The sequence below is a fragment of the Sciurus carolinensis genome, chromosome 7 (genome assembly GCF_902686445.1).
Source record: "Sciurus carolinensis chromosome 7, mSciCar1.2, whole genome shotgun sequence".
Lineage (NCBI taxonomy): Eukaryota > Metazoa > Chordata > Mammalia > Rodentia > Sciuridae > Sciurus > Sciurus carolinensis.
Window position 1 is genome coordinate 125,396,019 of NC_062219.1, and position 27,836 is coordinate 125,423,854.

General features: G+C 46.1%; 2 protein-coding genes across 2 annotated transcripts; both read left to right on the forward strand.

The window, feature by feature from the left end:
* Positions 1-1,292: 1,292 nt before the first annotated feature.
* On the forward strand, positions 1,293-2,473 carry LOC124988834 (non-histone chromosomal protein HMG-14). The gene has a single exon (XM_047558615.1). It carries the CDS (start codon positions 1,391-1,393, stop codon positions 1,694-1,696), a length of 306 nt encoding a protein of 101 aa, XP_047414571.1. The 5' UTR covers positions 1,293-1,390; the 3' UTR covers positions 1,697-2,473.
* A 1,894-nt stretch (positions 2,474-4,367) lies between these two features.
* On the forward strand, positions 4,368-27,813 carry LOC124989366 (neurotrypsin-like; the record flags this gene model as incomplete). The annotated part of the gene is made up of 6 exons (XM_047559245.1): positions 4,368-4,564; positions 17,258-17,463; positions 20,123-20,201; positions 20,801-20,923; positions 25,594-25,874; positions 27,268-27,813. Coding segments are annotated over 6 exons (1,194 nt in total), but the record flags the coding sequence as incomplete, so codon positions are not given.
* Between the last annotated feature and the right edge of the window lie 23 nt (positions 27,814-27,836).

Consider the following 27,836-nt stretch of genomic DNA (forward strand, 5'->3'; position numbering starts at 1 on the left):
GGGTGGTGACGTGAACACCTTCCCACTTACTGTACTGAAGTCGAGGCTTATAGAAGGGGTTGGGCTGGTGACATGAAAACCTTCCCACTTACTGTACTGAAGTAGAGGCTTATAGAAGGGGTTGGCGTGGTGACATGAACACCTTCCCACTTACTGTACTGAAGTAGAAGCTTATAGAAGGGGTTGGGTGGTGACATGAACACCTTCCCACTTACTGTATTGAAGTAGAGGCTTATAGAAGGGGTTGGGGTGGTGACATGAACACATTCCCACTTACTGTACTGAAGTAGAGGCTTATAGAAGGGGTTGGGGTGGTGACATGAACGCCTTCCCACTTACTATACTGAAGTAGAAGCTTATAGAAGGGGTTGGGTGGTGACATGAACACCTTCCCACTTACTGTACTGAAGTCAAGGCTTATAGAAGGGGTTGGAGTGGTGACATGAACACCTTCCCACTTACTGTACTGAATTAGAGGCTTATAGAAGGGGTTGGGTGGTGACATGAACACCTTCCCACTTACTGTAGTGAAGTAGAGGCTTATAGAAGGGGTTGGGTGGTGACATGAACACCTTCCCACTTACTGTACTGAAGTAGAGGCTTATAGAAGGGGTTGAGTGGTGACATGAACACCTTCCCACTTACTGTACTGAAGTAGAGGCTTTTAGCAGGGGTTGGGGTGGTGACATGAACCGCATTTATAAGCTGAGTTGTTACCTCTTCGGCACTATGTTCGTTATGTTGCACTGAACCGTGGTATTCATTGTGCGCAAAAATCTTGCCAAATCAGTTATGGCATTTTGTGTTCTCTGTCTGGATTTGTTGTGGATGGTTAGTCAAAAGCAGTATTCCTAGGCCAGTAGAAGAAGCCTCAGTAGGATGGGTTGTTCATCTTCCCATTAGGTTAGTTGTGGAGTTCAGACAATTAAGTCCAGTGAAGATTTCCTTAACAGTGAAGCTGCCTCTTAGTCAGTCTTACAGTGTAGAACTTAGACTTTAAACTTGTATTTATGGTAGATTTTACCTTTTTTCTAGGACACAGTGTTATTTTCTAAAAATAATGTATGAATGTTATAGGAAGAATTAAATAAAACTGGAAATCAGTCTGAGTTGTATGATTAAGATATTGTATGCCCATGGGATTATTAGTCTTCCCAAATATTTTATACTTAGGATTTTAGAATAGAGCATGTTACATATTATTATAAGTGTTCTAACAAGAAAAACTTAAGTATATTTTTTGATGGAATTACTATTGCATTCCAACTTCTCTTCAAGAATTGAAAGTCCGAGCAGCCTGGGCGGCGGGAGCAGCGCGGCGGCCAGGCAGCGCAGCTTCGGAAGGCTCCCGCGCGCCGCGGCCCGCAGCGCCCGCACGCGCCCCGCCAGGATGCCCAAGAGGAAGGTCAGCTCGGCCGAAGGCGCGGCGAGGGAGGAGCCCAAGCGCAGGTCGGCGCGCCTGTCGGCTAAGCCTGCTCCGGCCAAGGCGGACGCCAAGCCCAGGAAGGCGGCGGGCAAGGATAAATCTTCTGACAAAAAAGTTCAAACAAAAGGGAAAAGGGGAGCAAAGGGAAAACAGGCTGAAGTGACTAACCAAGAAACAAAAGAAGATTTACCTGCCGAAAATGGAGAAACTAAAAACGAGGAGAGTCCCGCCTCTGATGAAGCAGAAGAGAAAGAAGCCAAGTCTGATTAATCACACACCATGTCATATCAGTGGTCCCGTTTCCCTTCTTGTACAATCCAGAGGAATATTTTTATCAACTATTTTGTAAATGCAAGTTTTTTAGTAGCTCTAGAAACATTTTTAAAAAGGAGGGAATCCCACCTCATCCCATTTTTTAAGTGTAAATGATTTTTTTTAGAAGCGAAATCATTTACTGGTTGTTTATTTTTGGGTACAACCAGAAAATAGTGGGATATTGAAATATGGGAGGCTTGGACTGTCTTGGGTGTCAGCTTAACATTCCATAGATGGGGGGGTTAGTTTTAGATCCTACAATACAAAGCCTATTAAATGGCAGTTTGGAGTCACAGTCTTGCATTTAATGTCTTGAATATTTTAAATTACTTCTATTCCTGTGTTTTTTAGTAGAATTGTTTCCTGAAGAAGACCACTCCTGGATCATTGCTGTCAGAATCGTGTGTACTCTGTAACATTTTTGGTCGTGGAAGTCTTAGTTTTCCTAATATTTTTAATGTGCTGTGAAAGATTGAAAGTATGTAGTGTGTGTGACAAAGTTTTGAATTAGTGGGACCTAAATAATAGCAGCATTCAAAGATACTGGTACTTGATACTCTATTAAGAAAAATTTGCCTCCAAATTCAAAGCTGGAAAGTCACTGGAATAACTGAAAAAGAATCACAGTATAAGGCTTTTTAGATTTCGGTACGTGTGTTAAGAATTGTGTACAAAGTGAAATGTCTGTGTACTGATTCTCAATACAGCCAATAAAATCTCAAATATGAAAAAAAAAAAAGAATTGAAAGTCCACTCATGTTGTAAAATGAATAAAATTAGGTCAGAAATGTCATATGCATTATTTTTACAATATATGCCATTTGGATTTTAAAAATATTTTTTTATTTTTATGTTTACAGTATATGAAATCATTCCCTGAAAGTACTGGGATGGAACACACAGATCTAATTCCATGTGTGTGTGTTGTCTTAATTTTGAATGAAAGATCCAAAAATATAAGTATTGAAAATGTCAAAAATTTCACCGGTTTACTTTGGTCTTTCAGGATCACTTTAACACCTTAATTCTCTTGTGAAGAACCCCGAAGTCTCCTACACGTTAATGAGCTATAAATTTCTAATGTTGTGTTTTATGTGTTGGAATGGGGATTGAACCCAGGCTGCCCCCCACTGCACCCCAGCCTTTGTATTTCATTTTGAGTTGGGCTGGACTTAAGCTTTGATCTGTGCCTCTGCCTCCTGAGTCACTCCATCAGGCGCAGCCACTGCACCCAGCACCTGGGACTCACTCAGCTCCGAGTCTTTCGGCTGCTAGTGAGTAGAGCACAGATCGGGACTAGGCAGGCTCTGCTGCCTGTGACTCTGCTCTGGCTGTGATGTGCTGGGCCTGTCCTGTCCAGGAGTGGACACCATCAAGGACGGGAACCAGGGAGCCAGCACCTCCAGGCCAGAGGATGGAGGAGTGGAAATGGGCTTGAGGAGCACTATCCATCTTGCGGACAGTGTGTTCTTTCAGCTCACACAGGTCAGTCTGGTAGTTCCATGAGTCAGTTAAACATATTAAATGGTATCTTGTTTCCTGGCTGTCTGCTCCCTCCTCCTTGGTTCTCCTGATGATTTTCCCATGCTTCATTATTGAATCCTTGCCACTAGATTCTAAAGTAGGATGACCTTCCTAGGTAATCACGGGTGTGTGTGTTGGTTTGCTTCTGTTGCTGTGACAAAGTACCACAGGTCGAGTGGCTAAAGCAGGGGTATTTACTGCCTCAGTGCTGGAGGCCAGAGTTCATGGTCAAGGCCTGTCAGGCTGGTCCCTGGAGAAGGAGTGCAAAGGGAGGCCCCTGAGGGAGGAGCATGCACCAGGCTCCTCCTGGGGGCCTCTAGACCAGTCTTCTTGCTCCTCCTGTCGCCCTCCATCTGTGTGTAACTCTGTGTCCAGACTTCTTTTTATAAGGACAGCAGTTGTATTGGACTCAGTTCCTTAATGACCTCTTTCTGCCCTGACGGTGTGCAAGTCTCAGGGTGTTATGTCACACCACACTTACTGGTGTGAACAGAGAGAGGATGCTCAACAGACCGTTTCATTTGCCTAATTTAGGCCTCAATTTGCTAGAGATGAGTTTCTCAACTTTGGAATTTCAGTAACTTTTCTGACTTAAGTCCTTCTCTTGGAATCGATAGTAAGCAGAGGGTGTTAGGTGGAAATTACCTGTCAACCACCAGCCTTTTCCTCCCCAGACTTAGCCCTGTTCAGGTTACCCATGTGTGCAAGGTTGTGTCTGTGTACGGCTTCCTGGAAGTTTCAGCTCTGGAGTATAAATTTCCAGCTACCTTCATGAATTTAAAAAAAGACACAAAATAAAAACAACTCTAAATTAATGTTCTTTACTATTCAAAAGGTAGTTTAGTAATAAAATAATTAGTAATAAATAAAATAATAGTAATAACATAATTCACGATTTTATGGTGCCATCAATCCATTCAACAAGCAGCTAGTACATGTCCCGGGTGCCAGCTGTTCCTAATGCTGGGGATGTTGTTTAGCAGGGTTCGAAAAGACGACCACAGTGTACACACACTTATTTTTATTTCTCTCTCTCTCAAAAAAAATATTGTCCAGCTGATTTTAGGCTGATTAAAATGGCTGTGTTTTGTGGCCTTTCTTGCTTCGACATAGTTTGCTTGTTTTGTCTTTCCTAATACCTTTGAATTGTGACTCAGGTTTTCCTGTCAGACTGGTGAATGGAGAAAACGAGAAGGAAGGACGAGTGGAGGTTTACGTCCACGGCCAGTGGGGCACCGTCTGCGACGACGGATGGACTGACGAGGATGCGACCGTGGTCTGCCGACAGCTGGGCCATAAGTAAGGAGAGACCAGGTCCTGGGCAGCTGCTTGGTGGGCAGTGGTGGGTCTTCTAGGCTCACTCCACCCAGTCCCTCCTCACCTGGGACTAGTAACTGCCATTCAGCTGAGACTACTGGCCCCGTGTGGAGTTGCTCCAGAATCACAAAGAAGTAAGAAGTAGAATCTAGTTAAATTTTTCTATCTTCTCTCAAGAAACCACTTTACGTCACGCAGGAAATGTGACTAGTAACAAAAGTCTAGTCACTGGCTGCTTCTTAGGCTGCTTCTCAGCCATCACGTCACCTTTCCCTGTGACTTCCAGGTCCGCGGTGCCTCCTGCTGGGGGTTCTGGGTCTTGTGGTTACAGGGGTGCTGTTGTGGGAGGCCCTGGAGGGCCCGTTCTGAGTTCCTCAGAGCTGAGGCTGGCACCGGCCTCCCTGTTGGCTCCACATGGCTCCACATGGTCGTCCTATTTTGCAACCTATTTTGTGCCTTTCTTATGTTAGTTCACGTTTTGTATTCCTTTCCTTCTTTTTTTCCAATGATTCACTCTTCAAAATAGCCCAAGTGCCGTGCTGCACTACTGTGTGGTGTCCCTTAGTGCACGAAGCCCTCACAGGCCTCATGGAGAATGCAGGTGCTGGACAGGCCTCAGGCAGGAGTCAGTGAGGAGAGCGTGGCAGAGGGGAGGACCCTGCTCACAGGCCCAGGGACACCAGGGCAGAGGCCTCAGCCACAGGCAGGCAGCTCCTGGTCAGGCCTCACCTAGCTCAGGCTCTTCCTGGCTCTGCTCTTGTCCATCAGCCATGGACAGCACCTCAGGGGTTGAGAGCATGTGGGCACTTAGCGGGCTGTGCCAAGGGACTGGTGTGTGTGAGCTGCCTGGCTGCGTGGATTACTAATATGTCCTTGATTCTGCATCCATGTGTGTCTTCAGTACTGGCCAATTCAAGCTGTCATTTCTAGGTGGCGTACATTTTACATTAAAAAGTATTTATATTTTTAATAAAAGCTCAAATGATCTTTACAAACTCTACATCCAGAGCTATTTTTTTAAATTTTCTGTTTTGTTTTGTGACTCAGATACCTCTCTTCCACTCACTGCCCAGGTTTAGATGCAGGTGTAGTTCCAGTTGTCTTCTGGTCAGTGGGCCCATTACTTGTGATACATATTTTCAATTTCAAAATAGGGGATGGTAGATGAAAGTAGGAGTCTATATCAGGCGCAGAGGTGAATTTGGCCAGTGAGTCATGTTTTGCAGTGATTTTCTATGAACTTCTTTGCTTGCTATGTTTCCATTGCTCCTTCCTCCATTTGAACGTTCTTCCTGCACTGCATTCCCAGTTTATCCCTCACTCCACATTAGCCATTAACAGTATTGCTGTTTGAGTGGGATGCGGTGCACACACCTGCAATCCCAGGGACTTGGAGGCTGAGGCAGGAGGATCATGAGTTAGAAGCCAGCTGAGCAACTCAGGGAGACCCTATCTCACACTAAATAAATAGGAGGGCTGGGGATGGGGCTCAGTGGTAGAGCAGCCCTGGGTTCAATCCCCAGTACCAGTAAAAAAGAAGTTAGAAAAGAGCTCCCACATGATCTAGCAGTCCTAGTCAGGGGTCTGAGGAGAGTCTGCACCCCACATTCATGGCAGTATTTCAGCAGCAAGACACATAGACAACCTGGACATCCACAGGTGGACGACTGGATAGAGAAAGCATGGTACACCTGTGTGCGCGTGCACACACACGCGCACACACGCACACACACAGATGTTATTCAGCCTTAACGTGTGACATGTGTGACATCACGGATGGATCTGGAGGACACTGTGCACGAGGAATACTCCAGGATCTGCAGGACAAATTCTGCACAGGTCTGTTGACATGAGATCTCTAAAACGGTCAAGTCTGTAGGAGCAGAAAGCAGAATGGCGGGTGCCAGGGCTGAGGGAGAGGAAGGGAGGAGTTCTCAGTGGGCGTAGAGTTTCTGTGATGCAGGACGAGTGGGTTCCAGAGAGCTGCACAGCGCAGGTCCAGGCCCAGTGCAGGACGGTGCACTTTAAAACAGCGTGAGGGCAGCTCTCGTGCGCTCCTGCCAACCCAAGCACACAGGGCCATTTGTGGTGGTGGGCGAGTCAGTGCTTGGGGCCTGGACCTGGCCTCACAGGTGGTACAGATGTCCAGACCCGCCAAGCTTCTCTATATCAGTAGCACCTCAATAAAGCATTTTTTTTTTTTAAATGTGAGTTTAGGTGGAAATATAATCTAGATTAAGTAGCCAAAGCTTTAGTAATTCTCACTAATATCTCTGTAAAAATTCTTATTTCTGTAAAAAGCATTATTTTGCTTTGTGCTTTAAAAAAAAACTCTTAAGTAATTTGGTAATTTAATGTTACTGTGAAACATGTAACATGTAACAGTGGATTACCCATCTTTTAGTATCTGCACAATCTGCGATTTGCTATCAAACAGCATTAAATGAAAATTACTTATTCGATCAATCTAAATATTTTTTTATTTTCCGTTTTGTTTTGTTACTCAGATACCTCTCATCCACCACTGCCCGGGTTTAGAGCCAGGTGCAGTTTCAGTTGTCTTCTGGTCAGTGAATGTGTTTAGAATTTCCTACTGAGAGAAAATGGGCTTTTGTGTGTGTTTCTGTGTGCGTCTGTGTGAGTGTGTGTCTTGAGTGTGTGTCTGTGTATATGTGTTTGTGTCTGTGTTTTTGTGTCTGTGCTGTGCCTTTGTGTGTGTCTGTGTATGTGTGTTTGTGTGTCTGTGCTTCTGTGTCTGTGTGTGTCTCTGTGTGCGTCTGTGTATGTGTGTGTGTGTTTCTGTGTGTGTCTGAGTGTGTATATGTGTCTGTGTGTTTGTCTCTGTGTGTGTGTGTGTTTCTGTGTGTGTCTGAGTGTGTATGTGTGTCTGTGTGTTTGTCTGTGTGTGTGTGTGTGTGTTTCTGTGTGTGTCTGTGTGTCAGTGTGTGAACTGTAAAAACAGGAGACTAGAGCAGGGACTCTTTTTTTCCACCTTGGTTTGCATCATGAAACATCTTGATATGCGTTTTTTCATAGAACAATCCAGGGAAGCTTTACGCTGTCGCAAGGCTTGAGTCTGACGAGTAGCCACCCCCCAGCTGTCCCCAGCCAGCTCTGTCTGCCTGAAGACTCGTTCTTGGAAACAGAGTCCGAATGGCACCAGAAGGTGTTTCCCTGGTAGGAAAACCAGAAGCGAGGAAGCCAAGTCAGGACAGCCCAGGGGGGATGTGCAGGTGGCGCTCAGAGTGAAGGGAGAAGGGAAGGGTTCCTGAGGTCCTCAGAGCAGCCTGGTGCCTCTGTTGCTTTCCCAGGGCTGGCAGAGTTGCTGTGTGCTGAGATCAGGCCGATTCCTTGAGACAGACGGAGCAGCTGAGGTGAAGTCCCGTTCCCCTTGAGCTGTGTGAATGTGTTTCAGTTCATCATTCTCAAACAACTTACTCATCGGGGTGGTGTTGTTTAAAAGAATGTTAAAAATGGAATGCCCCCAGCATTTTAGTAGCAATCTGACACTAAATGTCTAATTTGTAAAAACCTGCAAAGAATTTAATTTGACTGTGTATATAACCCTTCAAATAAAAAGTCACATCATTCTTTTATATCCAATGGAATATAAATATAGCAATTTAATCCTCTCTTCTATCCATTTAAAAATATATGAACAGAAAACACTCTTTGACCTACAGACATCGTATAGAGTTATTTTGTCCATGAGATTGCATATTGAATGTTCTTCCTCCGCAGAACAGATCGACTTATACATCCACACTCATGCACAGATGCACACAGTCCTGGGGCTGCAGAGGGCGACCCTGCCCCTGCTGATGACCTGGGACACAGTGTAACTGTGCCTTTCAGCTCCTCTGCACCAGCCCCCCTCCTCACTTCACCACACTAAAGCCAAAGCCATCTTGAGTTTTGTCATCCCATTGCAAATTTAATAATGTTAGGACAAGTTACATCCTTAAGTGATAGTTTTGTCTAATTTTAGAAATCTACTCTTGGAAAGTAAGTATTCTCACTTAGGTTCTTCACTTGTGATTTCTTTTCAGTATTGCTTTTGAGGTTGATTTCTGTTGATGCAAGCAGCTATAGTAACTCATACTTATTTTGTTCTATAATATTAAATAGTATTGGTATCCAGCTTTTTAAAAATTATCTTGATACTGTCCATTTTTGTTGCTGTAATTGAATATCACAGGGTAGGTAATTTATAAAGAAGAAAAGGTCGTTGGGCTCACAGTTCTAGAGGCTGGAAGGTGGGGGGACCTTGCCCAGTGGGCCTTTGCCGGGTCTCACAGGGAGAGAGTGGTGCTTTCAAGCAGACTCACTGTGGGATGACCTGTCCACCCATTAATGACTCATCCGCTCACGGGGCAGATCCGTCCTGGCCCAGTCGTCTCTTAGAAGTCCCACCTGGTCCTGCTTAAGGCCCGGGATTAAAGGTCCACCTGAGTTTTGAGGAGGATACTCACACGCAATACCCTTTCCAGTTTTGCTGTTAAAAATCGAGATGACTGTCAACACTCAGGTGTTTCTCCGATACAATCAGGGCTGGAGCTTATGCCTCAGGCTGCCTGCAGGCTCGGCCTCACAGGTGCAGGGCTGCTTTCCCATGTGCCGCCCAGTGGCGGCGCCAGCGCCCATCAGGCCCTCACCGCGGTGGTTCCTCACCCCTCCTGGCTAGTGAGACGGAGCGTTTCCATTTGTGAATGACCTTGCGTTTTTCCTGCGTGTAACCTGCCATTGCCGTGCGTGCGGGGTTATTCTTGCCTGTTGTTCTCTTGGGCGATTGCTTTTCTTATTTTTAAAATGAGATTTGGGAGTTCTGTGTACAATGTAGGACTTTGCTATTTTCCTCTATCGGAAAATATATTCACCAACAAATGCATTAGTAACTCTATATTATAGGTCTCCACTTTAAATTTATCCTCCACTTTGCTTAGGGTGGTTCTTAGTAAAGCGGCATTCTTTTTTTTTTTTTTTTTTTTTATTATTGTAAACAAATGGGATACATGTTGTTTCTCTGTACACGGCGTAAAGGCATACCATTTGTGTAATCATAAATTTACATAGGGTAATGTTGTTTGATTCATTCTGTTATTTTTTTCCCTTCCCCCCACCCCTCCCACCCCTCTTTTCCCTCTATACAGTCCTTCCTTCCTCCATTCTTGCCCCCCTCCCTAACCCTAACTCTAACCCTAACACTATCCCCTCCCACCCCCCATTATGTGTCATCATCCACTAATTAGCGATATCATTCGTCCATTGGTTTTTTGAGATCGGCTTATCTCACTTAGCATGATATTCTCCAATTTCATCCATTTGCCTGCAAATGCCATAATTTTATCATTCTTTATGGCTGAGTAATATTCCATTGTATATATATACCACAGTTCCTTTATCCATTCATCAATTGAAGGGCATCTAGGTTGGTTCCACAATCTGGCTATTGTGAATTGAGCAGCTATGAACATTGATGTGGCTGTATCTCTGTAATATGCTGATTTTAAGTCCTTTGGGTATAGGCCAAGGAGTGGGATAGCTGGGTCAAATAGTGGTTCCATTCCAAGTTTTCTAAGGAATCTCCACCCTGCTTTCCAGAGTGGCTGCACTAATTTGCAGCCCCACCAGCAATGTATGAGTGTACCTTTCTCCCCACATCCTCGCCAACACCTGTTGTTGCTTGTATTCTTGATAATCGCCATTCTAATTGGGGTAAGATGGAATCTTAGGGTGGTTTTGATTTGCATTTCTCTTATTACTAGAGATGTTGAACATTTTTCCATATGTTTGTTGATTACTTGTAGATCTTCTTCTGTGAAGTGTCTGTTCATTTCCTTAGCCCATTTGTCAATTGGATTATTTGCATTCTTGGTGTAGAGTTTTTTGAGTTCTTTATAGATTCTGGAGATTAGCGCTCTATCTGAAGTATGATTGGCAAAGATTTTCTCCCACTCTGTAGGCTCTTTCTTCGTATTGCTGATAGTTTTCTTTGCTGAGAGAAAGCTTTTTAGTTTAAATCTATCCCAGTTATTAATTCTTGCTTTTATTTCTTGTGCTATGGGAGTCCTGTTGAGGAAGTCTGGTCCTAAGCCAACATGTTGAAGCTCTGGACCTACTTTTTCTTCTATAAGATGCAAGTTCTCTGGTCTGATTCCGAGATCCTTAATCCATTTTGAGTTGAGTTTCGTGCATGGTGAGAGATATGGGTTTAGTTTCATTCTGTTGCATATGGATTTCCAATTCTCCCAGCACCATTTGTTGAAGAGGCTATCTTTTCTCCATTGCATATTTTTGGAACCTTTGTCTAGTATGAGAAAATTGTATTTATTTGGGTTTGTGTCCGTGTCCTCTATTCTGTACCATTGATCCACCTTTCTATTTTGGTACCAACACCATGCCATTTTTGTTACTATTGCTTTGTAGTAGAGTTGAAGATCTGGTATTGCGATACACCCTGCTTTGCTCTTTCTACTGAGGATTGCTTTAGCTATTCTGGGTTTTTTATTCTTCCAGATGAATTTCATAATTGCTTGCTCTATTTCTCTAAGTTACATCATTGGGATTTTAATTGGAATTGCATTGAATCTGTATAGCACTTTTGGTAGTATGGCCATTTTGACAATATTAATTCTTCCTATCCAAGAACATGGGAGATCTTTCCATCTTCTAAGGTTTTCTTGAATTTCTTTCTTTAGTGTTCTGTAGTTCTCATTGTAGAGGTCTTTCACCTCTTTTGTGAGATTGATTCCCAAGTATTTTATTTTTTTCGAAGCTATTGTGAATGGGGTAGTTTTCCTGATTTCTCTTTCTGAAGATTCATCGCTTATGTATAAAAATGCCTTAGATTTATGTGCATTGATCTTATATCCCGCTACTTTACTGAATTCACTTATGAGATCTAAAAGTTTTCTGGTGGAATTTCCTGGTTCCTCTAAGTATACAATCATATCATCAGCAAATAGGGATAGTTTGAGTTCTTCTTTTCCTATTCATATCCCTTTAATTTCTTTGGTCTGTCTAATTGCTCTGGCTAGAGTTTCAAGGACGATATTGAACAGAAGTGGTGAAAGAGGGCATCCCTGCCTTTTTCCAGTTTTTAGAGGGAATGCTTTCAGTTTTTCACCATTTAAAATGATATTAGCCATGGGCTTAGTGTAGATGGCCTTTACAATGTTAAGGAATGTTCCCACTATCCCTATTTTTTCTAGTGTTTTGAGCATGAAGGGGTGCTGTATTTTATCAAATGCTTTTTCTGCATCTATTGAAATAATCATGTGATTCTTGACTTTAAGTCTATTGATATGGTGAATGACATTTATTGATTTCCTGATGTTGAACCAACCTTGCATCCCTGGGATGAAACCCACTTGATCATGGTGCACTATCTTTTTAATATGTTTTTGTATGCGATTTGCTAAAATTTTGTTGAGAATTTTTGCATCGATGTTCATTAAGGATATTGGTCTGAAATTTTCTTTCCTCAATGTGTCTCTGTCTGGTTTAGGTATCAGGGTGATATTGGCTTCATAGAATGAGTTTGGAAGGGTTCCCTCCTCTTCTATTTTATGGAATACTTTGAGAAGTATTGGAATGAGCTCTTCTTTAAAGGTTTTGTAGAACTCGGCTGAGAACCCATCTGGTCCTGGACTTTTCTTTGTTGGTAGGCTATTGATGACTTCTTCTATTTCATTACTTGAAATTGGTCTATTTAAATTGTGTATGTCCTCCTCATTCAGTTTAGGCAATTCATATGTCTCTAGAAACCTGTTGATGTCTTCGAAATTTTCTATTTTGTTGGAGTATAGATTTTCAAAATAGCTTCTAATTATGTTTTGTATTTCAATCGTGTCTGTTGTGATATTTCCTTGTTCATTCCGAATTTTAGTGATTTGGGTTTTCTCTCGTCTTCTCTTTGTTAGTGTGGCTAAAGGTTTATCAATTTTGTTTATTTTTTTGAAGAACCAACTATTTATTTTGTCAATTTTTTGTATTGTTTCTTTTGTTTCAATTTTGTTGATTTCAGCTCTGAGTTTAACTATTTCCTGTCTTCTACTACTTTTGGTGTTGGTCTGTTCTTCTTTTTCTAGGGCTTTGAGCTGTAGTGTTAGGTCGTTTATTTGTTGACTTTTACTTCTTTTATTAAATGCGCTCCATGAAATAAATGTTCCTCTAAGTACTGCTTTCATAGTGTCCCAGAGATTTTGATATGATGTTTCTTTGTTCTCATTTACCTCTAAGAATTTTTTAATTTCCTTCCTAATATCTTCAGTTATCCATTCATCATATAATAGCATATTGTTTAATCTCCAGGTGTTGGAGTAGTTTGTGTTTTACTCTTTCATTTATTTCTAACTTCAATCCATTATGATCTGATAGAATACAAGGTAGTGTCTCTGTCTTCTTGTATTTGCTGACATTAGCTTTGTGGCATAATATATGGTCTATTTTAGAGAAGGATCCATGTGCTGCTGAGAAGAAAGTGTATTCGCTCTTGGTTGGATGGTATATTCTATAAATGTCTGTTAAGTCTAAATTATTGATTGTGTTATTGAGATCTATGGTTTCTTTGTTCAATTTTTGTTTGGAAGATCTGTCCAGTGGTGAGAGAGGCGTGTTAAAATCACCTAGTATTATTGTGTTACGGTCTATTTGGTTTCTAAAATTGAGAAGGATTTGTTTAACATACATGGATGAGCCACTGTTTGGGGCATAGATGTTTATGATTGTTATGTCTTGCTGATTTATGCTTCCCTTAAGCAGTATGAAATGTCCTTTATCCCTTCTGACTAACTTTGGCTTCAAGTCCACATTATCTGAAATGAGGATGGATACTCCAGCTTCTTTGCTGAGTCCATGTGCATGGTATGTTTTTCCCCGTCCTTTCACCTTTAGTCTATGGGTATGTCTTTCTATGAGGTGAGTCTCTTGCAGGCAACATATTGTTGGATCTTTCTTTTTAATTCAATCTGCCAGTCTATGTCTTTTGATTGATGAATTCAGGCCGTTAACATTCAGGGTTATTACTGAGATATGATTTGTATTCCCGGTCATTTGGTTCATATTTAAAATTTTATTTATTTATTTATTTATTTTTGGACACATCTTGGTTCCTCCTTTATTTGACAGTTCCTTTAAGGTAATTCCTCCCTTTGCTGATATGCTTCTTTGTTTTTTATCTCTTCCTCATGAAATATTTTGCTGAGAATGTTCTGTAATGCTGGCTTTCTTTTTGTAAATTCTTTTAGCTTTTGTTTATCACGGAATGATTTTATTTCATTGTCAAATTTGAAGGTAAGTTTTGCTGGGTATAAGATTCTTGGTTGGCATTCATTTTCTTTTAGGGTTTGAAAAATGTTGTTCCAGGCCCTTCTAACTTTTAGGGTCTGGATTGAAAAATCTGCTGATATCCGTATTGGTTTCCCCCTGAATGTAATTTGGTTCTTTTCTTTCACAGCCTTTAAAATTCTGTCTTTATTTTGTATGTTAGGTATTTTCATTATAATGTGCCTTGGTGTGGGTCTGTTGTAATTTTGTGTATTTGGAGTCCTATAAGCCTCTTGGACTTGATTTTCCATTTCATTCTTCAGATTTGGGAAATTTTCTGATATTATTTCATTGAATAGATTATTCATTCCTTTGGTTTGTTTCTCTAAACCTTCCTCAATCCCAATAATTCTCAAATTTGGCCTTTTCATGATATCCCATAGTTCTTGCAGATGCTGTTCATGATTTCTTACCATCTTCTCTGTTTGTTCAACTTTGCTTTCGAGGTTAAATATTTTGTCTTCAATATCTGAAGTTCTGTCTTCCAGTTGTTCTATCCTATTGGTTATGCTTTCTATGGAGTTCTTAATTTGGTTTATTGTTTCCTTCATTTCAAGGATTTGTTTGGTTTTTTTTCAATATCTCTAACTCTTTATTGAAATGATCTTTTGCTTCCTGAATTTGCTCTTTTAACTGTTGATTGGTGCTATCATTCAATTCCTGCATTTGCTCTTTCATCTCATCGTTTGCTTCCCTGATCATTTTAATTATGTACATTCTGAACTCCCTTTCTGTCATTTCTTCTGCCATGCTGTTGATGGATTTAATTGATATAACATCTAGATTTGTTTGGGGCATTTTCTTCCCTTGTTTTCTCATATTGTTCAGGAATCAGTGGGTCCTTAAGATATTGCAGATTTCCTCTATCGACTTATAATGTCCCTGAAGATTGTTAGTATATCCCCTCTTATCCTTCAGTAGCCTGAAGTCTTGGAGGAAGTTGATAATGTGGAGCTCCAGGAAGAAGCTGCCTCTCTAGGGGTGGTGACCCTCAGGTGGTGTATATTCCCTTCTAGTGGGCAGAGGTGCCTCTACTTGTTGACCAATGGTCATCCAACAGGGAACTAGGCTGCGGGCTGAGGCAAGTCCTGTTTGTGCCTGTGTCTCTGGTTTTACTGCCCCTGTGGGAAAACCTCCCCCGGCAGGGAAGACTCACTTGGTGGGGACGTCTTGCTGATCAGTTCCCCTCCTAGAGGTTCCCCTCAATCTACAACTACCACCTGGGCTGGGCTGTCTTCCTCTGCAACGTTCCTAGGGGCCCGGACCTACCTCCTGGGCCTGGGAGCCTCACCCTTCGCAGGCGAGACTCCTTAGGCTGCCTCTCCCAGAGAATCTGCCCGCAGTCCTGGAAACTTCGCTCCGCCTCTCAGCTTGTCTCTGTGCGGCTCTTCCAGCAAGAAGCCACCTAGCTCCTGGGACCCTGCTCTGCACCTAATCGCCTGGTTATGGGGCCCCTCCTCTGAGCCGCCACCTGGAGCCGGGTACAATAGCTCCGATACCCAGAGACCCGCCACACACCTCCTCCTCCGGACAGTGGCCGGGTTTCCGACACAGTCACTAGGAGCCCAAGCAATTCACTTCGCGTCTCCTCCTCCCGCCAACCGCCCGTAGCCCTAGGCAGTCACTCCAAGTCCAAGTGACCCGCCCTGTTCCTCCTCCTCCTCCTCGGGGTAGCCCCCCAGGTGTTCAGGATCGGTGGCTCCGAGACCAAGTGACCCACCACGCTCCTCCTCCAGGCAGGCCACCGGTGTTCATGAGCGGTCGCTTTTAGTCCAATCAACTCACCACTCACCTCCTCCTCTGGCAACCGCCTGTGGCTCTGATGCAGTCACTCCTAGACCAAGCGACCCACTGCGCTTCTCCTCTTCCTCCGGGCAACCCCCCGGTGTTCAGGAGCCATCGTTCTGAGTTCAAACAGCTCGCCACGCAGCTTCTCCTCTGGCAACTGCCTGTGGCTCTGATGCAGTCACTCCTAGACCAAGTGACCCGCCGCGCTCCTCCTCCAGGCAGGCCACTGGTGTTCAGGAGTGGTGGTTCTGAGTTCAAACAGCTCGCCACGCAGCTCCTCCTCTGGCAACCACCTGTAGCTCTGATGCAGTCACTCCTAGGTCAAGCGACCCGCCGCGCTCCTCCTCTTCCTCCGGGCAACCTCCCAGTGTTCAGGAACGCTCGCTCTGAGTTCAAACAGCTCGCCACGCAGCTCCTCCTCAGGCAGCCTCCCGGAGCCACAGTGGTTGCTACGAGTCCAAACGCTGTGCTGAGCTGCCTCCTCTAGGATGATCCCAGTTGTCCGTGTTTACTGCTCCTGTGGGGGGAGGGGCGTCTCGCCGAGCAACTCTACTTCACAAAGTTCCCTGTGTTCCGGGGCTACCGCCCCATCCGGGACGCCCCCAATGGGAGAGACTCACCCGGCGACTTTGAGTTGGTCCCAAGTCTCTCACTATCTCCTCTTTTGAATCTTGCGTCCTGGAGCAACATGAAATGCAGCCGCCCTCTAGTCCGCCATCTTGAAACTCGCCAGCATTCTTAATTTACGTTGAATTTATCGATCTTTTTATTTATAGCTTATCCTCTCTCTGTATTGTTTTAATGATTTTTTTCCTAACTTGAGATTCTAAGAATAGTTTTCCTATAACTCAAACTTAAAAAAAAACTTTCACCTTTCATAACTATGTTCATTAATTTATTAGAAATTGAATTTCAAATATGGTCTTAGTTTGAAATATTTTAGTTCATTAAAAAGTTTTTTGGATTTGTACATTTTTAAAAAGTAATGTGCCATTAAAACAAAATATGAAATATGCCAAAAGTAGGTGGTCTTCTGCTCCTGACTCCCAGTTTTTGTCCTCTGTTAAGAACTGTATTTTTTACTTCTAAAAGAGGGAAAGCTTTGTTCTTAGGTTCCTGGTAATCATCTAATCTTGAATTCTCTTGGCAATATTATGCCAATTTAAAGAGAGCATCATGCTCTTTAAGAGGGCGGAGCTCTTAGATCTCTTTCCTGCTGGTTATTCAGAGCACCCTTTTCGCCTGCTGGTGGTCTCGGCTTTCTGAGCTGGGGTGCAGGTGGCTGCGGCAGTGTCTCTGGGCGAGGGTGGGCGGGTGAGAGCTTCTCCTGATCTCGAGTCCTGCGCGGGGGCTTCCCAGTTGGACGCGGTTGTGGTTTGCTGTGCTGTGTGGCTGCTTCTCCACGTGGTTTGCTGTGCTGTGTGGCTGCTTCTCCACATGGTTTGCTGTGCTGTGTGGCTGCTTCTCCACGTGGTTTGCTGTGCTGTGTGGCTGCTTCTCCATGTGGTTTGCTGTGCTGTGTGGCTGCTTCTCCACACCTTAAGAGAGCTCTGCTTCCAGGGGTCCAGCCAGAGCAAGAGCCATGGCTTACTTTGGGGAAGGGAAAGGGCCCATCCACGTGGACAACGTGAGGTGCGTGGGCACGGAGAGGTCCCTGGCCGACTGCGTCAAGCGAGACTTCGGGGAACACGACTGTCGCCACGGGGAGGACGCAGGGGTCATTTGTGACTACTCTGCCACGAAGGCCTCTGGCAGCAGTGGCACAGGTGAGTCGCCTGCCAAGACCCGAGAGCCCGCACCCCAGTGCCCACTTCCCCCCACTCGGCACCCTGGCAGCTTGCCTTCACCTCCGCTCCCCGCACAGCGGGAGCCACTACAGGCCTCTGGTCTGGGGTCAGCTGCTGCACTCGCAGCCCTTTCCATGTCAGGTGGTTGACATAGCTGTCAGCTCGTGGCCAGCGCTGGGGGTTCAGTTGTCTTCTACTTCCTAAGAAGGGAAGAAAGGAAAACAGGAAACGTCCTCCTTTACTCCTTAATATTTCAAACATCCAGGGGAATTTTTACAATGAACTTCAAAAAGAAAAACTGCATCTTGTGGATTCTGTTCTCTGAAATTTAAAAATTCAAGGAAAACGAGAAGCTACTTCAGTAAGTAGCTCTTGGTGCTTCAGAGGTCACAAGAGCTTTCATGAATCTTGGAGGGAGGGAGAGAGAGCCAGCCATCGTAGAGGCGCCCCAGGTTGTGAGCAGAAGGAGGGTCAGCGCTCAAGCTAGCCGCAGCGCCCACCTTCCGGTAGCTGCCGGGACAGCGCAGCCTGGACCGGGGCTGTAACTGCTCCTTCACCTGCAGGGCTCCTGGCCCACTCGGGGAGCCAGTCTTGCTAGGTGCTTCACAGTGGTTTGAACTATGCTTGCCTGATTCTTTGCATCATGTCAAATTCCTAAAGCCTTGAAGAAAAACCATAAAAATCTGCGACCCTGGAGTCCCACGGCCCATGGACTCCTCTCTGCTGCCTGTTGGCCGGCCTTCAGGGCCTCCATGCCTCCCGCAGGCAGCACCATGGCTCAGGGACAGGCAGCTCCCCACATAGTAAGGTCAGGGAGTCAGGGCTTGAGGTCGACATTCAGGGCCAGGGCCTGCTGTCCTCAGGGGACCCTGTCATAAGGGAACTCCTGCTGCTTCTTCAGTGCTCTCTGACGGTGGGCAGCTCTTCTGCAGCCACTCGCTTGGCCCAGGATGACATGAGCTTTGACTTTTGCTTGCTCAGGACTACGCCATTCCTTTTCTTGGCATCTGTGTTGACCCCACAGGGGCGCTTGCTGTGGGAAACTTGTTTTCCTAAAGTACCATGATCCCCAGTGCCCGCCGCGATTCATCTCTAAGCGCCAAAGCTCAAGGTCTAGATAGCATGCCCCTGAGATCTCTGGGCAGATATCTGATCTTGGTACGTGTTGTTGAACTCTATCTACCAAGAAATAACCCGGGGCTCCCTCTTGGGCTCCCTCTGCTGGGTGTTGTGGGAGACCCTGCTGGTGAGACGCCCTGGCCTGGCACCGTTCCTGCTCTTCCCTTATCCAGCAAGAACAGAGCGTCTCTGTACCTCACGTATACAACTTAACCAAAGAAGCAGATGGCCCAGCATGAGTTCTTCTTTGTAAGATCATCTTAAAAATTAGCCACGCCTTCCTGCCAGGTACAGTGACACACCCCTGCAATCCCAGAGACTCAAGAGACTGAGGCAGGATGATTACCAGTTTGAGGCCCGTCTCAGCGACTTAGTGAGACCCTGTTTCAAAACAAAAATAATGCAGAGCGCTGTGGGTGCAGCTCAGGTAAAGCACCCCTGGGCTCAACACTGGACACCCCCGAGACTGGTCCTTTTCTGTCTGCACTTCTTCCGTAGGGCCACCTTTGATGTTAACTGGACTGCCTTGTAAATTCTTGGCAGAGGCCTGTTAGATTATTTTGGGAAGTTTGACTGACACTTATGAACAGTTTGCCACTTGACTTTACTTACCATGCCTTTGGAGATGTTAAAGCGCTTTATGAGAAAATATAAATTCAGATCGAAAGTCTCCTAGAGTAGGGAGCTTTGTTCCTCTAAGTTACATTTTTACCTATGGCTGGGAATGGAGCTGCGTGAAGGAAGTAATTTAAGCCATGACTGCCTTTCCCGTTCCCCCTCTCTAATGTTCCTGTACCCAGAACGCCTCTGTGGTCAGAGAAGGTGACTATCCAGGATCTCACTGTTCAGCAACCCACACAACACTGCACAGCTAATGCTGGAGACACATCAAGCTTGTCTGCTTGCAAGTTAATGTCATTTGTTGAAGTGAGAAAACTTTCACTTATTATCATAAAAAGTTCCCTATAATTTGCAGAGAAAAGGCATTTTAAATCCTCTCTCAGCGTTGTGATACCTAATTAATGACCTAATGTGTCGGGCAGCTTTTTCACTGCTGCGACCAACAGACCTGACAAGAACCATTTTAGAGGAGGAGGAGTTTCTTTGGCTCACAGGTTCAGAGTCTCGGACCACAGATGGCCAGTTCCATTGCGCTGGCCCAGGGGAGGCAGAGCCCCATGGCAGTGGGGTGTTGGGAAGGAGGGCAGTTCAGGGCGTGGAAGTCAGGAAGCAGAGGAGAGGGAGCTCTGCTCCCCAGGGACAAGGTGTTCACCCAGGGCCACCCAGGACCCACTCCTCCAGCCACACCACCTGCCTGCAGCCAGCACCAGCAACCTGCCCAGGGAACTGCACTGGCTGGGCGGGGGCTCCTGATAGCCAGGTGCTTCTCCCTGTGCCTCCCCTCACTATCTCACAGGAGCTTTGTGGGACGCCGCATGCAGACCCTAACACCTCCCGCCTTGCATTTCTCCTCCTCTCAGCAGTGTGATGTTGGATTAATGGCCTGTTTCTGCTCTAGAGTCCCTCTCATCTGTGTGTGGTTTGAGATTATTGCACCATCGGCAGAAGCGCATCATTGGTGGAAAAAATTCTTTGAGGTAAAATGTTCTTCCAAGGAGCTGCTCCACATTATAGGATGCTGGCGTGGGCTCTTCTGCTGTTATATGGGAATTGTTCTGTGCATTTTACTCTCTAAACTAAGTACTGACCATCCTGATAACTGCACTGTTCTATACCTACATTTGATTTACTTAGACCCTGCTCTTACATCTCTATCCTATGATTTATGTGATAGATGTTTGCTAAAAAGTGGTGTGATAGAAACAATGTAACAGGAGACGGAGACTTGGAAAAAATGTGGAATGCATTTGATTTAGAATACCTTCGTTCTTGATTTGGCTGTTTCATTGTGAAGCTTGGGTTGCTGTGTGCACGTGCCAGCACGGGTTGGCTAGATGGGTCTTGGGGCTGCTTGGTAAGGCTGGGTGGGGAGAGGACTGTGCTCATGCCATGCATGTCCCAGCATATGGAGCTGGGTGGCTGTCATCGACTGCCTGCCTGTGGCACATCCCTGTGGGCAGCTCAGGGTCCTGGGCAGCCTGGCCTCTTGAGTCCCTGGGGAACCCCCTTCCTCACACTGCGAGCCTTTAAAGCTGCGGTGCTTTCCTTTGCTCCTGTGTGGTTCCCTCTCTTTCAGGGGCGGCTGGCCCTGGCAGGCTTCCCTCCGGCTGAAGTCATCCCATGGCGGCGGCAGGCTCCTCTGCGGGGCGACGCTTCTGAGCAGCTGCTGGGTGCTGACGGCAGCACACTGCTTCAAGAGGTACGTGTCCATCTTTGCCAGCCCTCCCGCCTCCAGCACCCGTGTCAGCGGGCTGTGAGCCTTCCCTGTCGGGGCTCTGCGGCTTGTGGGAGTGAGGGGTGACAGGGCACTTACTTCCTCGGGTTATGTGGACTCTGGGTCTGGGGAGAAGAGTCAGCACGGGCTTGTGCAGGGGGGCAGCTGTGGCGGCTCCTTCCTGAGGTGAATCACAGCTGGGCGACGCGAGAGCGGCCTGACTCAGCGTGATGCTGAGGAGCGGAGTGGGGCTCTGCTGGAGGCAGTGCGTCCCTCTTCTGGGGTTTGTCTGAGAGCTCTCTGTCTGTGCCTCCAGAAAGGAAGGTTCGTACATTTTGTCCTTCACTTTCACACGAGTTTCCTCTTGTCCCAAATGCTTCATCAGTCCATCCGAAGCCTTCCTGCTTCCGAGGGGAGGCTCTGTCAGGAAAACCGTGTGCCTGCCTCAGCTCGCCCTGCAGAACCTGTGGGGGACTGACTCCTCTCCCTTTATCCAGGGCTGTTTGTGGGCTCTAGAGTGTGACCATTTCCTCAGCATTAATTTTGGGGCGTATTTAAAAATGTGCACCAAACTTGGCAAAATATTAATGATTACTGAAGCAAGGTGATGCATACGAGGAGTTTAGTTACACTCTTAACTGGGTGTTGGAAAAATGTCTTAGTACAAAGGTTGAAAAGAATGTGCACTGTATTGTTGAAGATTCTTTCAAGCAAAATTCTGCTTCACGTTTTTTTCTTTGGCACTGGGGATTGAACCCAGGGGCACTTATACTTTTCCCTCAAATAGCATTACGTGGCGTGTCCCTTTGCAGACCAGCCGTGTGGGTTTGTTCGCTCACTTCAGCTGCCTGCCTGTGAACGCTGACTTTATTGTAAACTTACCCCGTGTATTCACCCCCCACAGAGGGTTAGTTAGGTGATGTCCGTTCTTTCACTACTAAAGCACTTTCAGTGGAATACACGTGCGCACGCACATCTCACCGGGGCCTGCGCGGCAGCCTCGCGCTGGGCCCTGCAGCCAGGCTCCCTTCAGGTCTGCACGGCCTCCCAGTCCTCTGGAGAAGCCCGTGGGCTCATGCACAGCACTGTGAAGGCTCTGCCTGCCCTTCCCACTCGAACTTGATACTGTCGGAAAGTTTGATTTTTGCCAATCTTAGAGATTTGGAATTTCCTTTAAGTAGTACTGCCTGGCTGATGTCCCCTCTTTCGTGAACTCTGGAGTCCTTGTCCTTGGTCTTCTGCGGTGCTGTCTGTGGCTGGCTCAGCTCTCTTTACACACAAGTCACTGCTGTGACCGGTTATGAGTGCCTTTCCATCTGGCCTTGCCCTTCTACTGTTTATGGTTTTCTTACAAAAATATTTTTTAAAAGTGTCATTTTCCTTTAAAGTTTGTAAAAGCTCTACATCTCATTTTAAAAATCTCTCCCAAGACCCATATTAATAAAGATAGTTTGACTTTTTCTAAATTTATTGTCTTGCTTTTCATATTTAGACTTTCAGTCGTTTAGTTCATTTCTGTGTATGGCACATGGTGAGGGCTGGCTTTCACACTCGTGTCTGTGGATAGTCATCCCAAGCCTTGTCCTTTCTTGAACGCTCCTTTATTTATCTAGAGCTGCCCTCTCCAAAATGGTGGTCACTAGCTGTGGCGGTGGAGGAGTCACAGAGGGTCAGTCTGCACTGAGATGTGCTGAACGTGTGAGGTAGAGACAGGATTCTAAATACTCAGTGAGAGGAGAATGCTAAGAGTGTTTGCTTCATAGAGTGTAAAATATTAAGTTGGGCGCAGCGGTGCACACCTCTAACCCCAGTGACTTGGGAGGCTGAGGCAGGAGGATCGTGAGTTCAAAGCCAGCCTTAGCAAAAGCTGGCGCTAAGCAACTCAGTGAGACCCTGTTTCTAAATAAAATACAAATAGGTCTGGGGGTGTGGGTCAGGGGTCTGATACCCCTGAGTTCAATTCCCAGTACCCCCTCAAAAGAAAATAAGATACTAAATATGTCAGTAATATTCATATTGATCACATGTACAGTATTTTGAGTCCTGGAATGTATTGTTATCAAAGTGTTCTGAATCTTTACAATGTACTGGTAATGTCAACACACAACACAGACGGGAGAATCGTTCAAGCGCTTTTCTCTTCGCAGCTCATTTTTCTGCAGTTCCAGTATTTGAAATACTCCTTAACTTCACTTACATTTTGAGGCAGGATCTACAAGACCTGTTTTCTAGGCACCATATGAAAAAAACTTCTGAACCCTGAAGACACAGGATGATTTAAGGTTGAAAATGGAAAGTCTCATGGAATCTAGGGACTCGCTAGATGGAGCCATCAGTAGTGGTGGCTGCACGAGCCAGTCCTGTGTTGCACCACTTGGTTCTTTCAACTGATTCAATTCAGGAAGTCATCCATCAAGAGGTCGGAGCCCTAGGCGGGGCGACTCGAATGTCTGAGCGTCTCTCAACCTGGGAGGAAACTGGAGGTCGTTTTTAAACAAGCAGTCACCAGAAAACTCAAAGCTCCTGAACTCACTCTAATTAAATGCTCATTCAAGTGGAGGTCTTGTGAACAGTGGAAGCCTCTCCAGCTTTTGTCAGAACATTGAGGAGTGGGCTGGGCTGGGCTCAGTGATGGAGCCCTAGCCTAGCATGTGTGAGGCACTGGGTTCCATCCTCAGCACAACATAGCAATGAACAAATAAAGGCATGCCGTTCGTCTACAACTACAAAACGTTTTTTAAAAAACTGAGCAAGAGTCGTTCAGCAGATACTTTTCCCCTTAAGCACTGGATGCTGGATTCAAGTGCACGGAGAGTCTGTGAAGCTAGGGTTGCAGTGCCAGGCAAACCAGGACTGACCGACGAGCCGAGGAGTGACTGCGGTAGTGGACAGCAGGACGCACACAGACAAGGGAGGGAGCCACAGCGTGAAACACTGAGGAGGGCTGCTGGAGAACTGACGGTGGGCAGACGGGCTGTGACTGCAGAAGGAGGGCAGTGGGCAGACCACAGGGCTGGACAGAAGGGTCAGGAAGCAGGTAGAGAGGGTGGTGGGTGGACACGGGCTGGACAGGAGGTTCAGGAAGCAGGTAGAGGGTGGTGGGTGGACACGGGCTGGACAGGAGGTTCAGGAAGCAGGTAGAGAGGGTGGTGGGTGGACACGGGCTAGACAGGAGGTTCAGGAAGCAGGTAGAGGGGGGTGGGTAGACATGGGCTGGACAGGAGGTTCAGGAAGCAGGTAGAGGGGGTGGTGGGTGGACACGGGCTGGACAGGAGGTTCAGGAAGCAGGTAGAGGGGGTGGTGGGTGGACACGGGCTGGACAGGAGGTTCAGGAAGCAGGTAGAGGGGGTGGTGGGTGGACACGGGCTGGACAGGAGGGTCAGGAAGCAGGTAGTGGGGGTGTGGGTACAGCAGAGCTGTGAGAGGCCGGCCGCGGAGGACAGCACACTCATGGCAGACCCTGAGTGGCTGGGAATGCAGGCTTGAGGCCTGCCAGGTGTGGGACCCGGCACCGCCTGACTGAGGCGCTGAGCAGCATCCTGGCTGGGTGGTTCTCAGGGGCCTGTTGTGCCCTGGCGGACATCTGGCGGGATCTGGAGGCTCCTTTCAGTGTTCACAGCTGGGTATGGAGGGTGTGTCCCCTGATGATCTGGGACCAGGACCAGGGACGCTTGCAAACACCCTTTGATGCCGTTGCCTCTCCAAGTTGTGAAGTGTTGGCATTGAGAAGTCCTCTTTTAGGTGATGTGTCAGAATCAGGAAATGCTGAGTAAAACCAGGCTGAGAATTTTCAGTCTAGTAAATCTTGTGTTTCTATTTGAATCAAATAGCTTCTCATGGAATAAAGAATGCACAGGTCAAAGGTAAACCTTCGTTCATTACAGAATCAGCGAACACGCTGCACCGTTTACCGAGCCACTGCTGTTGCAGACGTAAAGATTTCCCAGTGAACACCGCAGGCGAAGACTCCCGACCTGCAGTAACTTTTATTAAATCAACGAGAGGTAGAGAGCAGTAAATATAATAAGCAGTAAACTACACAGTCTCTCAGAAAGGAAACGAGGTGCCGATCAGGTGTACCGCAGTGCAGGGACGTGCGACAGACGTGGGTTGCAGTTCAAACACGAGGGTGACAGGAGGGGTCGCTGAGGTGCCATCTTTCAGTGAAGATGTAAGAGGTCCAGAGCAAATGCATACGCGGTGGCCTGAAAACGGCGTCCATGGCTCACAGGCAGGGTTGTGACGGGCCTCCTCACCAGGACGAGGCGGGTTGCACAGGAGCCCCCAGGGGTGTGAGCTAGGTCAGGTGTGCTTTCTGCCCCCTGGAGCTTCAGAAGGAGCCGCGAGCCCTGAAAACAAGAAGGCAAACAGGACAGTGGTTCTGCCTAACTCTTCATTCCTGTTTTGGTCCTTTTGACAGGTCGATGTTTAGTCCACACTTGCTCCTTCTCAGGAAATGAGTCAGTTAGTGGGACTCTAGATTTCAAGTGAAATAAAGACAGCCGATGACAGAGGGGGACAGCAGCAAGGGTCAGAGAAATGGAAACAGGTTAAATTCACAAAAGGTGCTGGTGGTGTGGAAATAAGTCTCCACACCTGCACGAGCTTTCCTCGCTGTGAGTCGCCTCACTGGGTTCCCTGGCCCTGTCTCTCAGGTACGGCAACAGCTCCAGGAACTATGCCATTCGGGTTGGGGATTATCATACTCTGGTGCCGGAGGAGTTTGAAGAGGAGGTCGGAGTGCAGCAAGTTGTGGTGCACCGGCAGTATCGACCAGAGAGCAGTGACCACGACATCGCCCTGGTCAGGCTGCAGGGACCAGAAGAGCAGTGTGTCAGACTCAGCAGCCACGTTCTGCCAGCCTGTTTGCCGCTGCGGAGAGAGAGGCCGCAGAAGACAGCTGCCAGCTGCTACATAACAGGATGGGGAGACACAGGTGAAGGAAGCGGGGCCCTGCTTGTCTGTCACTGTCCATTTGGCAGGAAGATTGTCGATGGGTTCAGGCGTAGCTGTTTGGAAAGTCGTAGGTGTGAAACGTGTGCATGTAACCTAGGTTAATTTTAAGGGTATTGTTAGTTCCAGTGAGAATTTTAGCACAAACTGAGAGAACTCAGTTGTTAGTGGGCCTTAGGAGTGAAAGATATCCTTATAGTTCCGACTGGTGAGAGGACAGGGAACAGATTTCAAAACCATACCCCAAGATTTAGGCCTTGCAGTCTCTATTTTAAAAAGCCTCCCCATATGACTTTGATAGTCAGCCCAGCCAAAGGATCTGGTGTTAAATGGTTTTTCCTTATCAAGACAAGTATAGAACAGACAAAAGCAAAGGTGCTGGATGGAGGCTGAGATTAAGGGAAATACACTTTCTCCCTCATCTTTCCTTCCCATTCTCCTCACTTGCAACCCCAAAGCAAGAATCATGTTCAGCTAGTGTTCTTCTGATGAATTTAGCCACTGGCACCGTCTTGCTTAGAGTCCAGTCAGGGTCAGCCAGTGCTTGCTCAGGATAGGCCTTGAAACAGACCCAGGTCTCACCTTCTCGGGACGCTGTTGATCTGTGAGGCACATCACATCTCTGAGGCCCATGTCTATCACAGCTGCTCACTTGACAAGAGAATCAGTCACCATCCTTTGACACCACATCTGAATTGATAGAAATGGCCAAGGAAGTAAGTTTTATACAGTGGGTTGGATGTGTTGTGTGTGTGTGTGTGGCCTAGTTATTCCAATGTAGTTCACTGGATAAGAGAATGTGATAGAATCTGTATTCTAAAGAGGATAACAAGGAGGACATTATCACACACTTAAGCCACTGAGCAAGTAACGAGTATACTGCACCATGCGTAAACTACATGTAGGGAAGGATGTGCAGTGTTTTGTTTGAGTCATCCTTATTCAGTGCCATATTCCCAGTTAGCACAGCTCACCACCTTACATTTTATATCACTGCCACTTATATTTAATCCTCGAATTCAGTGAAGCAGGTGATTCTTAGATGTGCCAATGCAAAATCAGCATGAATTTATTCAACTACTAAAGTCATCAGTGTGCTTTCTCTAGGTTACCTTTCTCTATGCCAAGCTCAGAAACAATACTCATTATTCCTCAAAAAATTCAGTACTGAAAAACAAAATGTGTGAAGGTTAAGTGCCAACTATAAAATAGGTTGCTAATGACATCACATGACACTTACAGTTACCACCCACTTTGAACTACACCAGTGTTACAACAGGGGTTTGTTGTGAAGACTCGTAAGTGTTCGTTAAACTTTAAGTGCCACGATTGCTAACTGAATCTTGTTGACTAATCTGGATATTTGGTCTGAGTAGGACGAGCCTATTCAAGGACACTACAACAAGCAGCCATCCCCTTACTTCCCAAGAGGTTTTGTGAAGAACGGTATAAGGGTCGGTTTACAGGGAGGATGCTCTGTGCTGGAAACCTCCAGGAACGCAGGCGCGTAGACAGCTGCCAAGGAGACAGCGGGGGACCACTCATGTGCAAGCGACCTGGAGAAAGCTGGGTTGTGTATGGGGTGACTTCCTGGGGGTATGGCTGTGGGGTCAAGGGCTCCCCTGGTGTTTACACCAAAGTTTCAGCCTTTGTACCTTGGATCAAAAGCATCACCAAATTGTGATTCTGGAAACCTCAGAACAAACAGTATTTCAAGGAACTGATGAAAAACTTTTAACTTCAACCTTTACCTGTAAGCCAGATGACAACCGTGAGGGTGAGATTCATGTTCCTTGCTATTTGTTGATAGAAATTGTGTATCCTTTGCTGATTTTGAGAACTTGTGAAATTTTGGTTCAGATACCTCAGTATTATCTTTAGCATTGTTCCCTACCCACATTTTAAAGTAAACAGTCTTACTTGTCTTACCTCTTTTTTTTTTTTT